General features: G+C 54.3%; 1 protein-coding gene across 8 annotated transcripts in view; it reads right to left on the bottom strand.

Moving 5' to 3' along the window:
• The window catches only part of MYRF (myelin regulatory factor), a 47,472-nt gene that overhangs the window by 15,792 nt on the left and 13,723 nt on the right, over window positions 1–17,957 (bottom strand). For 3 of the 8 annotated variants that reach the window (XM_072638844.1, XM_072638846.1, XM_072638845.1), the window contains exons 2-5: window positions 11,142–11,229; window positions 8,077–8,355; window positions 2,444–2,505; window positions 801–1,104 (exon numbers count right to left, since the gene is read on the bottom strand). In XM_072638844.1, the coding sequence (XP_072494945.1) occupies window positions 801–1,104; window positions 2,444–2,505; window positions 8,077–8,355; window positions 11,142–11,229 (733 nt within the window). Of the gene's footprint in view, window positions 1–800; window positions 1,105–2,149; window positions 2,270–2,443; window positions 2,506–2,712; window positions 2,787–8,076; window positions 8,356–11,141; window positions 11,230–17,957 lie in introns of those variants that run through there. The other 5 variants (XM_072638847.1, XM_072638848.1, XM_072638849.1 and 2 more) reach the window with 4 other exon arrangements.

Below are 17,957 nucleotides of genomic sequence, written 5' to 3'. Positions count from 1 at the left end.
TATGCATCTCCCTCCCATTGGCTGCAAGTTCTACAAAGGGGAAAGGGGGCTCCTGCTGGTTACGCTTCTGTCTCTGCCAGTAGGTATCTGTACCCTGCCCAGAGTAGTTGCTAAAAAGGTGTTGGTTGAATGCAACTGAATCTTCAGAGGAGAGGCAGCATGTTGGGATCCAGAAAGAGCATTATATCCTGGGGCCTGAGTGAGAAGGTGGACAAAGGCCCTCCCTTCTCTCTGCCTCAGTTCCCTCTTCTGTAAAATGAACTTGGACTAAATCAGGGGTTCTTAACCTGGGGTCTGTAAACTTTATATATATAGATATATTTTAAGGCTATATATCTTTCAATATAATTGGTTACCTCTGTAATCTTATGTATTTTATTTTGTCTTAAAAACCTTGGTGTTTAAACATATTCTGAGAAGGGGTCTTTGGGTTTCACTATGGGATCCATGGGATCCATGGCCCAAACATGGTCCCGGACCTTTGACTTTGAGGTACCTTCCAGCTCTGAGGTGACTGCCTCAGTTTCCAGCTCTGCAAACTGAGGTCAGACTAACTGACATCCCAGGCCTATGAATTCTCCCTCTTTCCCCTTGACCCTCCTGTGGCATGAGCAGCCCAGCCCCAGGGGCCTCCCTCATCCCAGCACCTCCCCACCGTGTAGCAGCCATAGCCAAGGGGTGACGTCAGCCCACCTGGCCAGCACTCAGGGCTCCATGAGCTCACCCGGGTCAGCCCAAACGAGTCCACTCTCCCATTGTTCTGCAGCCCAGGGAACAGGGGAGGAGGGGAGGGTGCTTACTCAGTCCCATGCTGCTGCAGCAGCTGGTGAAGCATCTGGGACTGCTGGGCATGGTGCAGGTCTCCGGGGGCCACACCCTGCCCCATGGCATAGGGGGGCATGAGAGGCTCTGCCTTCATGTACAGATCCCGCTGCAGAACTGGGTAGTGAGGTGGGGGAGGCAGAGGCCCGGCCAGGTGGGTTGGAGGAGGGGGAGGGCCAGCTAGGTGGGTGGCAGGAGGTGGAGGGGGAGGGTGCTCCAGGCGAGAGGGAATGCTGACGTGGCACATATTCTCAGGGGTCATCGTTCGCAGGAGGTGAGGGTCTTCAGGAGAGGGAGAGAGCAGGAAGGTGGTGGTTAGAGAAAAGGAGCTCCGCCCGTTCCTCACCCCTGCCCGCCCCAGGCTCCTCCCCAGCGGTCAGCCTCCTTTCCTGGGCTCTTCCTGGGCCCCCCAAGGCCCCTGAATTTCTGGCCCAGGCACCAGGCTTAGAGGACGTCCAGAGCTGAGGCTGGGAGAGAAGAGGGAATCGGAACAGTGGGTCCCTAAGTGGGCACCAATTCTCCTCCCTGCACCAAGAAAGCTGCTTCTCAGTCCACCAGTCAGACCCCCCAGCCCATCTCTCCATTTCTCCACCACTCCCTGGACAGAGGGAAGGAGTGTCCCCTCACACCTGGCCAGGTGCACAAACCACCAGGGAAGGGAGTAGGATCCATGGGCCAGTGGCCAAGGAAGCCACTTCTCCTTGGCCTCTGGGTGGTATCACTGCCATTGGGGCAGGGGAAACCTGGACTAGTCCATGGGGCTGAGGCTGAGGAAGGGCTGGTAGAACATCAGGCCCACTGAGCAAGAGCTTGTTGCTGTCCAGGCAGGGGAGAAAGGGCCTTGGTCCCCAGGACACAAGGGGCTGCTGGCAGCAGGCTGGGCATTCTCTGCTCAGAACTGGAGGGATGAGGCAGCCCTGAGGCAGAGCCCACCTCCCCTGCCTCTGCTGCTAACATGATCAGCCATGGAGGCTTCCCTGGAGAAAGCAGACCCTCCCCCTTCCCCGGGGTGTAAGGGCCATGGTGGGGAGGGGGCCTAGCTCCCTTTGTTCCCCCCTGAGGAATTCCAGGCATGTTTCTGGTAAAATAAACAGAACTCTTGACCCCTCTCTCAGCTGCACTCCCCAAGCCGTCTGTCAGGGTGCTGCCAGGGTACAGAGGACCCCTCACCAGACACAAACCATCCCCTCCCCACAATCAGTGGGTAGTTCCCAGTGCCAAGAAGGGGTAAAGGATGGGAAGAGTCCACCTGGGCTAAGCCCAAACCCCCAGCTCCAGTCTCCCAAGCCCCCCAGGATGGGCACCCCAGACCCATGCCCCCACTTACCCTCAAAGGGCGAGAGCGTAGTGGCCCAGAAAGGCCGGGATGCATCTCGGGGAGGCAGAGGCAGCCTCTGGGGCTGGAGCTAGATGTGGCTCCCTGGCTGTGCTGCCAACCCCAGTGCCCCCCACCCCCACCCCACCGCCTTAACAATAGGCAAAAGTCAGGGAGTATTTGCCCAGTGATAATCTCCTCACGTTCAGCGGGAGCCTGCCTCCCTCCCCCCACACCCCCGATAACGCCGCTCCAACCACTTTCCCAAAAGGGGGGGAGGGGAAGGAGGTGCCCCACTGGCCTTACCATTCACCTGCTGGGGAGAATATGCTTCCGAGCCCGAGTCTGGAGGGGAGTCTGGCAGGGCGCTGTGGAGAAACAGAGGCCAAAGTGGTCAGGCTGACCTGAACCCCACCTGGCCCCTCACAGCCCCACGGGGCTGCTGCAGAGCTCTCCAAGGTTCTGAGCTGAACCTCCCCTCTCCTCATTGTACAGGGGGAGGAAACCGAGGCTCAGAGAGACGCCCAGATTCACACAAATAGCAGGAGATGGACCCAGAACCTCGGACCACAAACCTCCTGGACAGGCCTCAAGGGGGGGTGCTCAGCTGTGTGCCCACTGGGGCCCCCAGGTTGAAGCTGCTGTCCCTGGGCCTCCCTCTCTCAGATCGCCTTCCCTGTGCTCTGTGTGCCCCTTGGGTCCAGTCAGGTATTTATATTCTGTCTCCATGGTTAGAATTGGCAGTTTCTTGGGGGCAGGTTCTGTCTTTGCCTTCCTCTGTATCCCCAAGGTTAGCACAGTGCCAGGCACACAGTAGGTGCTTAATACATGTATGTTGACTTGAATTGACTTCTCCGTGGGAGGAAAGAGTCTCCATCTCAGAGAGGAGGGGCCGTTCGGATAGAGGAGATCTGGGGGTGCAGGAGTGGGGGGTGGCTCCCCAGTTCATGCCCATGGATACCAGCCCAGGGTCCCAGGGCGTCTCAGGAGGGACAGAAGGCTCTGCAGTCTAGGCTTGACCCTCCCCGGGGCCCAGTTGGAGTAGGACTCGACTTCCTGCCTCCCCCGCTCCTGAAAGGCGGGACTACACTAGCCCTTCCAGAGACAGCCTCGCCCCAACTCCCCCATTTCTGCAAAAAGCCAAGGGGGTGGTGCCTTATGCTCTGCCCCTGGCTGGGAGGGGGTGCGATCCAGGGGAGGAGAGGGAGGGGCAGGTGTGGTGCCCAGGTGGCTGGACGCCCAGCTCCTGGGGGAAGGGGAGGGGAAAGGAGGGTTCTTTTTTATCAGTGGCTTCGGCAGAGGGAAAACGTGAACTCAGAAAGGTCATGATGTACCCAGCAAGGCCCTCCTGGAACAGAGGGAGGGCTGGGCGATGACATGCCCAGGGTGCAGCTCAAGGGTGAGGGGCCATTCCCTCCTGCCATGGTGGGAAGCCTTCCTTCCCAGGCTGGCCAGAGATGCAGGCCCTTGGATGGGGCAGAAAGAGTGGGCAGACAGGAGGCCACATCCTCCTAGAGGCTTCTGGAGCAGAATATTGGTCATGGTTAGGAAGGGACCTAGTGCATTCTGGGAGAAAGCCAGCCTGGGGTTGGGGAAGGGTTCACCCCCTTCTCCAGGGCCCTGCCCAGGCCAGCGGCTGGAGCCTCTCTCAATCTCAACCCCCTATCGACCCCTGAACAGAGTTTAGGCCATGCCAGAAGGACCATCAGGGGCCTCCCTCCTCACAAGGAGCCAGGAAGGAGAGGAGCTTCAGGGCGTAGCACAGGAGCCTCTTACAAAGGAAGCACCTCCAGGGCACTCGGGAGAAATCAAGCTGGGGGGAGGGGAGGAGGAGGGTCGCCCCTTGCTCAGATTCGTCTCCCTTGGGCTCCTCCTTGGAGAGACGGAACCAATGGATGAGGACCAGTGGATGGCCCAGGATGAGAGCCTGGGCATCCCTGTCTTACCACACTGAGCCCACGATGCTGCCCAATGTGGCCCTTACAGTCTCCTCAGACCCCTGGAAGGGTACCCCTGAAAAAGCCCTAGGGGCCTGTCAATTCAACCTGGTCCTGGAACCCAAAGCTAACCCCATTGGCCTTCCTCCATGCCAGGGCAGCCACATTCAGAGGCAGCTGGATGTTGCAGAAAAATGGACCTGGTGTCTGGAAGACTTGAGTTCAAACCCTATCTCAGACACTAACTGTGTGACCCTTGTCTGCCTCAGTTTTCCCATCTATAAAATGGGAGCACCTACCTCCTGAGGTTGTAGGGAAGATCTAGTGAGATAATATTAGTAAAGTGCTTTGCAAACCTTAAGTCCTAGTTATTTCAGTGGGCGTGGCCCGATGCCCTTGGGCAATGCCACCCGTCTACATCACCACCATCCTTTGAGCAGGTATCCAGGGAAGTATTGCCAGAGGACTTTGAGAAAGGACAAGGGGTAGGAGGGTGGGGGAGAAAACTTGGATCTGGCCCAGTGTCCCTCACACAGTGGACACTTAATCATGGGACTGAATTGGGCAAGCACTGGCCGAGGGTCGGTGGAGGCTCTCTCATCTCCCTAGGCCTCTGATCCACCCCCCACCCCGGCCCCACCCAGAGGGGTCTCAGCATCTAGGCTATAGCCAATATTGGGGGGTCTCCTCCCTAACAACCCCCCTCCTTGAACCCCTAGTTCCCTTCACAACTCACTAAAGCTCCATCATACACAACTATCTAAACCATTCAGGATGCTCAAAAGTGGAATGAGGTGCCTTTAGAAGTAATGAGCTCCCCATCACTGGAGGTATTTAAGGGGATGGCCCCTCGTAGAAGATATTGTAGGATTCGCCAGCCAGGTAAGGGTTGGGCTGAATGGCCTTTCAAAGGAGGACCTTTTCAACTCGTGAGGTACTGATTCTGCCCCTTTGGACATTTCTACAGGATCACCACTTGGTAGGCAATGAACAGACACCCTGGCCCAGATGGAGAGGAGATGAAAGAATCCAAATGATGGTAACTTGCCTACTCTGAGCTTTGTAGCCTGCTTGGTGATTAATACATGCTTCTTGAGTGACTGATGGTAGATGATCACAGAATGGGGGAGTAGTAGAATGTGGGAAGATTGGAAAGGTAGGAGGGGGCTGGGCTGTGGTGCCAAACAAAGGTCTTTCTATTTCTACATGGGGAGTAGGGGAGGGATCCGTCACTTTAGGAAAATCACTTCATAAGGAAGCAGACGAGAGAAGGAAGAAAAAATGATGACTGGAACCTGGAAAAGAAGGACAGGGGGAGGTGGTAGGGCACCAGGGCATCGTGGAGCCTCTCAAAGTCAAGGTGGGGGTGGGGGTGGGGATCTGGAGGTGAGTTTCAAAGGCATCTGTACTCTGCTGAAGAAGGAAATGGCAAGTCCTCCAGTATCCGCCCCAAATCCCTAAATGGGATCATGAAGAGTCAGATGTGACTGAGATAACCAGACAACAGCACCAAATCCCACAGGGCCTAGTACACAGTAGGCTTTTAGTTAATGCCTGTTGAATGGAATGAGTTACATAAATTCTCTATGAAAGGATGGAAAGAGCATTTATCAAGTGCTTACTGCGTGCAAAGTACTAGAGATACAGAGAGAACAATAAGTCAGACAACTCTTCTCAAGGAGCTCACATCAGAATGAGGGAAACACCGATATGTAGAACATTAGGCAAAGTCAAACCCTTTGGTGATGGTAGATTTATCACTAGATAGGACTTCGGGTTCATCTTGTCAGAGCCCCTAATTTTACAGAGAAATAAACTGGGGCCAATAGAACAAGAGCCCAGAATCTTTCCACTAATAATGAGCTGGTATGAGCTGGTCTGGATTCGAATCCAGATTCTCTGACTCTAAGCCCTACATACTTTTCCTGAGCTTAAATTGACCTCTCCCGAGTGTCAAAGAACGTCTAGCATCCCCTTACTTCTGCTTGGCTGAGGGGGATCAAGAAATCTGTTTGGCCAATAGGTGCCACAGAAGATTCGCCGGATTCTAAAGCTGTCCCTTCACGCACATTCTTGGCTGAAAGGTCTTCAGTGTGTCCTTATGACTCGCTTGGTCCCCATCCCCACCCCCCTTGCCTCCACTGTCACTATGATGACCATTCTGGACTGTCACAGGCCTGGTCCTACATTTCTGAAGAAGCCAGGGCTTCAGGTGCAGACCTGCCATGATTTTAGACAAGGGAAATCTCTGAGCAGGGAAGGACCTCAGAGGCCAAAGGCCAATGCATGCTTGGAAAAGACCCTCTCCCTAGCCTCCCTAGACTTCCAGCTTGAAGACCTCCAAGAAGGAAAGACTGACTCCCATCCAAAGCTGCCCATTACACTGAACCTGAATTGGCCCCTGCTGCTTCTACCTTCTGTTCTTGGTGACAACAGCTTTCTTTCCTTAATGAATCCCTCTATGACACAGTCTCAAGGCCCCACATTGTTCCTTCCTGTGAGTTTCCAACTGCATCTCTCAGCCAATGGACAACATGGTGCCACGCCTTCAGACAGTGACCTCTGCATGTGCTGGAGGGGATTGGGATTCTGTGCTGAGGCACAAGGATGATACAGCTACAGTGGTGACCCCAGTTTTCCTAGGGGCAGGCTCCAGGGATCCCTGCCCCAACCCCAAGAATGAAGCCAAGAGGCCTATGGCCCCACGGGTACCAAGCATGCTCCTGTGGTTCCCCTAGTGCCCTCTGCTGGGCACCATGGAGTGGGAGTGTGTGAGTGGGAGTATGCATGTGTAGATGCTACACTCTGGATGGAGTCTCAGATAAGAAAAGCTCAGGATGTAAGAGCTAGAAAGGAGCTCACAACCCAGGCTTCTAAGAGAGCATGGGTCCTAGACTGAGGGCTGGGCAAGGCCAATCCCCTCATTCTGGAGAGGAGGAAACCGAGGCTGGGAGGGTTAACAGGTCAAGGGGCAGGTAGGTGGCAGGATGGAAAGGGCACTGGGCCTGGAGTCAGGAAGAACTCAGTTCAAATCCAGCCTCAGACACATACTGGCTGTGTGACCCTGGGCAAGTCATTTAATCTCTGCCTGCCTCAGTTTCCTCACCTGTAAAAGGGGATATCATAATAGCACCCACCTCCCAAGGCCGTTGTAAAGATCAAATGAGATCATATTACAACCCTTTAAGTGCTATGTAAATCCTAGCTATGATGATGATGGTGCCCAAGGTTAAACTGGTAAGTAATTAGTGGCCGAGCTGTGATTGAAATCCAGAAGCACCAAGCCTGAAAGCCAGGGGTCTCCCAGCCCATCCTCGAGCTCCTCCCAGATCACCCTCCTCCAGGCAGCCCTCTCCTCTTGGGGACAGGCTCCCAACACTGAGTCTCTAACCTCCCTCCCTGGCTCCAGATTCTGTCCTGAGGCCAAGCAGAGAATCTAACCCAGCTGCCACCAGCAGCCTCCCGGTTACTCAAGAACTGAATCATCTGTCCCACCCGGGAGAGTAGGGGGACTGCTCAAGGCTCTCCTCCTCCTCCGGGCTAATCATTCCCAGACAAGGGCATAGGACCCCTAAATCCCAACCCAGTTCTCCTGAGCTAGAAGGGGTCAGAGGGAGGGACCTCGGAACCTTAGGACATCAGATATGGGAGGAAACTTAGAACCCAGGATGTCGGGGCTGACATGACTCTCCTGTATATATTTAGGAGGCTGACGTGATCCAGTTTTGGGGTGGGGGACCCATGCTTCTGACCCTGCTCAACTAGTCCCTAAAGTCACAAAATGCCGGTGCTGTGGTCACCTAATCTGAGGCCTCCTCTCCTGCCCGCTCCCTGCACAGACCTGGCCCCGTGGCCTGTGGTCCATGGCCCATGGCCAGACACAGCTGCTTCTGGCCCCCCTGAGCCGAGGTTGCCCCCTGGGTGGGTGCCTGGCCACACCCCAGGGCCCTGGGGCTGCCTCCCTGCCCCTCCTGCCCCCGGCCCAGCCCCATCCTCACTCACCCTGGGGCATAGGCTGCCTTGGGCTCCGATTTGATGGGTGGCCCCGAGCCCCCGCTCAGGCAGTGCCCTGCAAAGCCTTTGGCCACCGCCAGACCATTGTTGTTGTTGATGTTGAGGTGGGCACTGAAGCCAGACCCGCAGGGAGGGGGTGGGAGGGGGCCATGGCGGCCTGAGGAGGGTCCTCCCCCACCCCCTGGAGGATTCAGGTGGTGGCCACTGCTGGAGCCCGAGGGCTGGGTGTGTGGGTAGCCGGCAGGAGCAGGTATATCGGGGAAGCAGCTGTGGGCGGAAGCAGAGGGTTCAGGGACAGTTTGGGAAGAGAGCTTGAGGCACCAACCCCCAGCCTCGCAGATGGAACACTGGGCAGGGAGCCGGGCAGAACTGAGTTCTAGATTCACCTGAGACATGTACCAGCCATGTGACCCTTGCCAAGTCACAGAACTCTGCTCTCTCAGACTCCAGATTCCTTGTCTGTAAAATGGGGATAATATTGCACCCACCTGCCAGGGCACTACCCACATTCACTGTTCTGCCAAACTTAATGACAGATTGATACAGATACAGGGATACTAGCTATAGTAACATTAATGACTTGAGTGTGGAACGTTCAAGTTCATTAAGTTCTCAGCCTGATGCAGTCTGATCACAGTTGGAGTCTGAGTCAAAGGCTCTGGATTCTAATCAGGACTATGCTACCTATAACCCATGTAGCCTTGAGTAAGACACTGACCCTCACTGGGCCTCAGTTTCCTCCTGCTAGATAAGGTTGGGCTAGATGACCTTGGAGGTCCCTTCTGACTCTGTATCTATGTGCTGTGATCCAGACTCCCATCAGGCAGGTACAGCAAAAATGGATCTATTCTCATTTTACAGAAAAGCAAAGTGAGGCTACCCAATGTCACACAGCTAGGACAGGTCAGATCCAGGATGAAACCCAAGAGTAGATCTACTTCTATTACCCAGCTTGGGGAAATAAGATGAAAACCTAAACATTCCCCAAGCTGGGCCCTGAGCTCCCACATCTTGCCTGGAAGGCCATAGCCAAGGGCCTTCTCAAAGATGGCGGCCTGGCTCCACTGTCTTCCTTGACAATCTCAAAGATGAGGGAAATGAAGAATTTGCTTCCTTCTCAGGGGGCTTGGAATGCTGTCACTCTTCCTTTCTGAATCCCTGGCCTCCTTCAGGTCTCCGCCCAACCACCATCTTTGGTGGGAAGTTGGGGGGGAGTGTCTCTTCAGGGTCTTCCCCACTAGTCTTGCCTTCTTCTACTCTCTTCATCCCAAGTTTCCACCCATTTATGTACACATTGTTGCCCCCACTAAGCCATCAGCTTCTTGGTGGAAGGACTTCATTTTTGGTTTTTCCTTGGACCCCCAGCCTGGTGCTTGGCACATAAATATTGGCCAGGGAGTTCCTGGTCCAAGCAAACAGGGGTCTGTCTTTCCCTCTCTGCAGCTGGCCCTGCTCTCCCTGTTGACCCCCAGGCCCACCTGGCTAAGTCCCCACAAGACATCCCTTTTCCTTAACACTGTGCCCCCCATCCAATCAGTGGGGCCCCCTATCTCTCCCATTGGTCTTGACTGTTCTCTGGGGACCCCTGCTCTACCTCAGGCCTTCATGCCCTCCCAAATGGCCCCCCAGCCCCGTCCTCCAGCCTCTCCCCTCTCCACCCCATCCTCCATAGACAGGGCAAAGCCAACTTCTGTGACTACAGGCCTACCAGGCCATGAAGGGTCAGTGACTTGAAGCTGCAAGGGACCCCCCCACCCACCATTTACAGGTGAGCAAACTGAGGCCCAGAGGAGAGCCGGATGATCTTCCAAAAGAGAAACTTTGATGTTTAACAGCCAACTCTGCTTGGCAAAGTCACTTCTCTCATCAAGTCTCAAGCTGCTGTTCTGTAAAATGGGACTTTTCTTGTACCACCTCCCTTCAAGAATCTGAATCCAGGTCCCTTGCTTCAGAAAGCCTCCCCTGATTTCCTCCAATGCTCCAATCACTCTATATTTCTTTGTCTGGATATATAAAGTCTCCCTTCCTGCCCTCCAAGTAACGTAAGCGCCTTGAAGTCCATGACTTTCTTCAGTCGGTCAACAAACATTTATTAAATGTTTGCCGTGTGTGGATCACTGTGCTAAAATGCTATTTCACCTTTGTCTTTTGACATATTTTAATAAGAGTAATTATTATTAACAACTCATCACCTGGGAACTATCTATCCCCTAACAATAATATGAATAGTTAATATTTAAATAGCACTGCAAACATACACACACACACACACACACACACACACACACACACACAGGTTGGCAAAGCATCTCACATATATGGGATCTTATCTGACCCTCCCATCCACCCACCTGTGGTGTAGGTACTATTAGGACCTGAATTTTACAGATGAGGAAACTGAGGCTGAGAGAGGTTTGCTTAATCCGATATTTTCTAGGCAGTGGGTATTACTAAAGGATGTTTTTCCATCTACAGTCTCCCATCTCCCACCTCCAAGTCTTTGTACAGCCTGGAATGCCCTCCTTTTCCTCCTTTGTCTCTCGGAATCTCTAGCTTTCTTTAAGGTTCAGCTACTACAGGAGGCAGGCCTTTCATCAGCCCCCAGTTGTTTCTTTCACCCCTTCTAGCCCCCCCCCAATTACAATGAATTTACTTTGTGTATATTCTGCATTACTTTTTCAAGCTGTTCCCACTCCCCAGTGAAATTTAAGTTTCCCAAGGCCAGGGACTTTTCCTTTTGTCTTGATCTGAAACCTGGCTCGTAGGAGGCGGTCAATCAAAGCTGTTCAGACTGGGTTGGACCCCTCCTCAGGAATTCACAGCTCCCATCTCTCAAGCCCTTTAAAGGTTCCTAAGTACCTTCCTCTCAACACTCTGATGAAGAAGGTTGTATAAGGATGATTAATCTCATTTTACAAATGAGCAAACTGAAGCTGAGTTGGGCAGTGATTTCCACCAGTCAGGGGACTGTCCCCTCTCCTGCCCCCATCCCCAGAGATGGGCCACAGGAGCCCCTGCAGGGAGGGAGAGGGGCGGGGCAGGGCAGGACTTACATGTCTGAAGAGTCCTCTTTGCTGATATATTCCTCCAGGATGCTGGTGTCTATGTTAGAAGGTTCGAGGGCCCCATTGATGTCGTGGCCTGGGGGAAGGAGACACGATAAAGGAGAGGGATCAACTCAGAAACACATTTGGGCAGAGTCACCCTGGCTCCCACTCCCTGTCCTCTCCCTGAAGACCGTCAAGCCCGGGGATCCCCTAGGTGTTCCCCCTCCCACTCCCAAGTGCAGCATCTGGAACCATAGTCAGCACTTAATCAACATCTGCTGCTGGTAGATGGGGCAGGCCCCTTGCTCCCTGGAGGTCTGACAGCCAAGGCTGGATGGAGGGCCACTTGCAGGTGCATTATGGGGGGGATATTCTGGGGATATGGGCTGGGGGCAGGGTGTTGTGGATATCTCTTCCAGCTCTCAAATCCTACTAATAAATGAATCAGATCCTTTAGTTGATAGAGCCACAAGCTGGATGGATGCACAGCCACAGCCTGGGACATCTCACCTCCCAAGAGCCCCCTCCCCCGGCTGCTTCCACAAGCCCCCCCCCCCTGCCCCGGGGCTCCCAGCAGTATCTTTCTGCTGTTTACTGTCTCCTCTACTGCCATCTCTTGATTTCACATCACATTCATCTCCCACTATGACACCCCCAGGTCCATATATCCAGCCCTCAACCCCCCACTGCCTACTGGACATGTCCATCTGGACATCCTGTGTAGACCTGACTGTGTCACCCCTCTGCTAAATCAACTCCAGGGGCTCCTTAATATCTCCAAGATCCAATAGCGATCCCCCCTCCTCTCCCTTGGGTTGGACACATCACTTCTAGCCCAGCCAACAAGGCACTCCCATCTCCCCCTCCCATGTTGGCACTGGCAGCTCCCCTTGAGTGGTTGCACCCCCTTGTCCTCTTGACCTCCCAGAATCCCTAGCTCTCTTCAAAGCTCAGCTCAAACGTTCCCCCCACAGCCCCCCACCGCTGCCAGTGCTCCTTCCCAAATTACTGTGTATTAACTTTGTCTATATAGCTATATCCATCCCAAGAGTGGCTGTTGTTTCACCCCCAACAGACTAGAAACTCCTAGAGGAGTTTGGTTTTGCCGCTTCTAAGTCAAAGTAGATGCTTAATAAATGCTCAGTGGTTATGCTGTAAAATTCTCATTTTCCAGAAAAGGAAACTAAAGTTCAGATACCGCCAATGACTTGCTTAAGGTCAAAAGCAGAGCAGCTTGGACTGGACCCTGGAGGTTCTGCTAGCTCTGGGCCCACAGCTTCCTCTTCCAACTTTGGAGAATCTCAGAGATGGATGGCCCAACTGGGGGGGCCACGAGTCTAGGAAGGAAACACCTTTCACAGAAGCCCAGAGAAGGCTTCCATAACCTCTGCCTCCAGCCCCTGGGGAGGAGAAGCCCTCCTGACATTTGTGGAGCCATTTAAAGTTTGCTTGACACAAATTGTCTTGTTACACCCTCACAACAACCCTGTAACAGGCTATTATACTTATTTTACAGATGGGGAAACTGAGGGACTTAAGACATTTTCAACTTCCCCACCCCCCTTGATTCCTGTCTCGTGATCACCCCACACATCCAATCAATTGCCAGTTTGTCATTTCTTTTTCTATACCATCTCTTATATTTGCACGGTCTCTTCTGACCTGCCCCCCACCCTGGTGAAGACCCTTATCCCTTCATGCCTCTACTGCTGCAGTAGCTGCCTGGGGGTCGGCCTGCTCCAGTTTCTTCCCCTCCAATCCATTGTCAATTCAGCCACTAAAGGGACTTTTCTAAAATGCAGGTCTGATCGTGTCTTCTCTCCTCTCCCCCCTCCCCCCACAATAAACTCCAGTGGCCCCTATTGCCCTCAGGCTCAACTATAAAGTCCTTTGTTTGATATTCGATGCCCGCTGGGACCTGGCCCCTTCCTCCCGGGTTTCCAAATTATATTCTCCACCTACGGATTCCACTCTTCTCACAGAATACTCTCCCACCTCAGTGTCTTTGCGATGGCTGTGCTCCCTGCCTGGAATGCTCTCTCTCGCCACCTCCTCCTCTTAGAATCAATCCCCAGCCAAGCACCATCTCCTTCGGGTCAGACTACCTACTCCCCTCTCTCCTCAGCTGCTGGTAACCCCCTTTGAAGGGGATCTCCATCTGCTCTGTATTTTCCTTGTATGTTCTGACTTCTGAGTATCTTCCCCCATCAGATTGAGGGCTCCCTGAAGCAGGGGTTGTTCTGGTTTTCTTTCTATTCCTGGCCCTTACACAACGCCCAGCACATAGTAGGCACTTAAATGTTTATCAAATGACTGCTTTCCCATAGATAATAAGTGTTGGAGGTGAGATGAAAACCCAGATTTTCCTGACCACAAATTCAGCCCCCATCTCCTATGTCACTGCTGCCCTCAGACAAACCATTCCATCCATCCATCCATCCATCCATCCATCCATCCATCCATCCATCCATCGAGTGACCAAGTGAGCCATTATTAAGTGCCTACTGTGTTCCAGCGCCTGAGCTTCCATACCACACCATGGCGTGACATGGCTTGGACCCTTATTACTTGTGTGATATGACCCATACCCTTCAGTCACCTCATCTGTGAAATGGGGGCATTTGTAGAGGACTTTGGAGCTGCCCCGCTCCAGACCCTCTGTGGGCCCTGGAGGCTGGTTCTCCATCAGCCTGGGCCTTCTCATCCCGGGATTCTGCCAGAAGCTCTCCCTGCTCCTGCCCATGGAGGGGGAGGCTCATCAGGCCCTGCCTAGAGGAAATATCTGCCCAACCCAGGGCCCTCCCAGCCCTGTTCAGAGATGCCAGGCAGGGGAGGGAGGGAAGGAGGGGCCAGCCTCTCTCCCTCCCTGAGGTCACCTTCCCAGGAGAGAGGCTGAAGTGATAACAGTTCTGACGCCAGTGGTGCGTCAGGCAGGCTGGGAAGTCGAGGGAGAGGCTGCTGGGCAGGGTCCCAGTCACCCACCCCCACATGTACAGCCTGCAGACTCACCCTGGCCCTCCGCCCCCAACCTCGGCTCTTATTGCCACTCCTGGATTCAAATCTTTCTTCCCACCTTGCAGAGAGTCAGAGTGCTGTGTGTGACCCTGGATAGAGAGCCGGCCTCAAAGAGGGGTTTAAGCCTCGCCTCTGACCCTCACTGGCCAGGTGACCCTGGGGGTTTTAGCTGGAAAGGTGCTGATCTGTAACAGTGGAGAGTATTTCCCCACCTGGGAAATCCCAGGTCCTGTTCTTCACTCTCTTATTTCAGGATGGCACTCAGTACTCTTCTTAACTCTGGGCATCAACAGTTGTCCTGGCTAAGACCTTCTGCGTCCCTACCTCTCTTTCCCTCCTTACTCTTCATGTTCTGTCAGCTTCCACCTCTCCTCTCTCCCAATCCTGGTCATCATTAGTCACCCCTCCCCAGCTCATCATCTCCTCTCTCCAAGAGGACGAAGAGCCCAGCACTTGGTGCCAGCAAGAGAACATGGCAGGAGAATGGGCAGAACATCTGCCACCCACTCAAGACCTCAGTTTCCCCATCTGTAACACAAGGATCCTTGCAGCTCTGTCTAGGATCTCTTAGACACCTCCCAGATGGGAGAAGCTCTCTGTGCCTCAGTTTTCTTATCTTTCCCCTACACCTGCAGTACAGCCCTCAGAAGGATGACCAGGAGGCTCTGCCCTGGAGGCCTGTGAAGTGGTTTGTAATCCTCAAACTTATAGAAATGTCAGTGGGTCCTTCTGATCCATATCTGCCCTCCTACCCATCCTGAAGGCCTTGATCCTGCCGCCCCAGGCCGAATCCAAGTCCCCCCCACTCTCAAGCTGCCCAAAGGCAAGGCATGTGTGGAATGCCTCATGGCCCCAGCTGAGCCCTCCAAGGCTCTGGGGCCACCTCCAGGCCAGCTTAGCTGATTAAGGAGAGTCACGAGCTGCCAGCCAGTGACATCCTGAGACCCTCCGGCCTCCTGTTCTTCCCCAGGCAGGGATTAGGAAGGGAGCAGGCCTGGGGGCCCGGACACCCACTGAGGTTCCAGGACAGGGGGTGGACAGGGCCTCCGGTCGGAGCAAGGAAGGTTCTCCACCCCTGGATGCCTGCCCACAGAGTCTGATATGTGAAGGCAGCCCCCTGCCTCCATCAAGTGGCCTGGAGAGCCCCACGGAACCCCTGCCCTGAGCAGCAGGGCCTGCCTTATTCCTCAGTCTCCCACCTGGTCCTAGGATCTCAACCTCAGAGGTAGATTTTAGGCAAAATCTAGACCAGTCTGCCCATTTTGCAGATGGGGGGAGTGGAGGCCCGGGAACAGAAATTACTTCCTCCAATTAACGAAGCTAATTAGTAATGTGATTAGAATGTGAGAGGTAGCACAGCAGTGGGGAGATAGTGGAGCTGGAAGATAAGACCCTGGTTTTGCCCCCTCCTAATGTGTGACCCTTCTCTCTGGGCCTCGGTTCCCTTGGCTGTCACAGTGAGGTCTGGGGTGGACTCGGGGGCTCTAAGGACTCCCTCTCGATCTAATTCCAGGGATCTACCCAGTGGCCCATGAGGTCTTTCCTGCTCTGTCCTTGGGCCCCACAGGGGGTACTAAGAAGAGCTGGGCACCCTCCAATCCCCATGAGTCCCCGGCCCGAAGAGGTTAACGCCGCACGGCTGGCGTCTCTCCCGCCCTGCTTATTCGCAGGTTTTTGAGATTAAACTGCAGAATTTACCTTGTGTGATAGGCTGATAGGCTCAGGGCATTTCTATTTATAACCAGCCTTCTCCCTGCTCCCTCCTCCCTCTCTGGGCCAAGCTCTCTCTAATCACCCCTAATCCTCCGGCCTCCCTCCTGGGGGATGGGGTGGGAGGGTGTCGTGGCGTGAGGCATCCTGGGATACCTGAGCTAATGAGAAGCAGATGTGGCCATCCGGCTAGGTGGACGGATGGGGGGAGGGCTGGGGCGCAGGCTCCCCAGGCCAAGATGGGGGCAGACTGACCGTGTCTGAGCACTCAGGTTTGGCCTGGACAGCAGCAGCATCACCAGGCCCTGCCCTCCTTAACCGGCAACAGCACTCTACTAGGGAGGGCAGGATGGCACAATGGGCAGAACCATCCCCTGTGGACTTGACCCACAGCCTTCTCATCCATCCCACAAGGGATCAGGAGAGCACAGAGCATGAGTTGCAAAGTGCCACCCTCTCATTTTTCAGAGGAGGAAACTGAGGCAGCTGGGAGTTAGTGACCTCGCACTGTCAGAGGGGGTTAAACACCTCGGCCCCTCCCCCACCCCTGAGCTGGGCCCCTGGGCTCCATGACCCCAAGAATCCACACTAGAGATTTCTGAGCAAACACTCAGGCAGCTGGGCTGCTGGAGGGAGGGGCAGCTGCTTCTCTCCACACATCTTCCCCTCTGGCAGGGTCCTGGATTTCCCTGGGGAGGGAAGAGGGGCCACATCAGACAATCCCTGCCCCTGGGGGAACAGGGGGAGGGGACTCCCAAGGGAAACATGAGTGTCTGTGAGTCTGTATGGAGGGGGGGGCAGACAGTGGGAGCCCTCACCGCACCCCCACCCCCACTGCTGTTCATCCCTTCCCTCTATGGGTTAATCCCATCCCCTTCCTGGACATGGGCCACACTCTCCCGGCTGAGATATGTTGTAAGCATTCCTCATTAATTATTCGAATTATTACCTGACTCTAACGATAACCAGTAGGCCCCCTCGGCCCTTCCCCCAGCTTTCCTGTTGGAGAGGGAAGATCTGACCACTCTCCCCTCCCCCCCTTTCCCTCCAGACCACCCAGGGCTCCCTCCCCCTCCACAGACCCCAAAGTGCTCCTGGTAGAGAACAATGATGAGCCCAGCTACCTAGGAGGCAGTGGGGTGTCCAGAGAGGACCAGGGTGGGGTCTGAAGCCCCCAGTCAGCTATCCGCTTTCTGAGGGACCTCAGGCCAGTCTCTGAGGCTCACTGCCTCATCTGTAAAATGAGAGGGGTGGATCGAACAGGGATTCTGAACTGAGTTTCAGAGTGTATGTGTGTGTGTGAGTGTATGTATACGTATGTATGTGAGTGTATATGTGTGTATGTATGTGAGTGTGCATGTATATGAGTGTGTATGAGTGGGTATGTGTGTGTATATGTGAGTGTATGTATGTGTGTGTATGTATGAGTGTATAAGTGTATGTAAGTGTACATGTGTGTATGTGTGAGTGTGTGTGAGTCTGTGTGTATGTATGTGAGTGGGTGTGTGTATGTATATGTGAGTGTATATGTGAGAGCATGAATATGTGAGTGTATATATGTTACTGCATGTGAGTGTGTGTGAGAGTATGTATATGTGTATGTGAGTATGTGTATGTGTGTATGTGTGTGTGTGTGTGTGTGTGTGTGTGTGTGTGTGCCCACCGAGGGCCCCAGACCAATGGGGCAAGTCCGGGAAGCCTGTGGCCGCTGTCCTCCCCACTCTGAGGTGACTGTAGGCAAGGCTCCGCTTCAGGGAGAGGTCAATGGAAAGGAGACCCCATTTTTCTGCTCCCAGTTTGCAGACCTCCTGCTGGGTTGTCCTGGCCCCCTGCTGAGGGCTGGTGCTCAATGTCCTATGATCTTGGAGGACCCTCCAGTTGGGGTGGGTCACCGAGGGTCACTGGGATAAGGGCATTCTTGAATGGGGGGGTGAACTTGACTGGGCAGGAGGGGACGGGCCACAGGTGGTACACTGTCCCTCAGCCCTGAAGGGGAGCATCATCAGCCCCTCCTTGTCCCACCCTCTTCCGGCCCCCCCACTCTGCTCCCCACCAGCTGTGGCCGCTGGCTCAGACCAGCCCATTGTCCATAGGGCA

The sequence above is a fragment of the Notamacropus eugenii genome, chromosome 2 (assembly GCF_028372415.1).
Source record: "Notamacropus eugenii isolate mMacEug1 chromosome 2, mMacEug1.pri_v2, whole genome shotgun sequence".
Classification (NCBI taxonomy): Eukaryota; Metazoa; Chordata; class Mammalia; order Diprotodontia; family Macropodidae; genus Notamacropus; species Notamacropus eugenii.
This window is presented reverse-complemented; position numbering and strand designations above follow the sequence as displayed.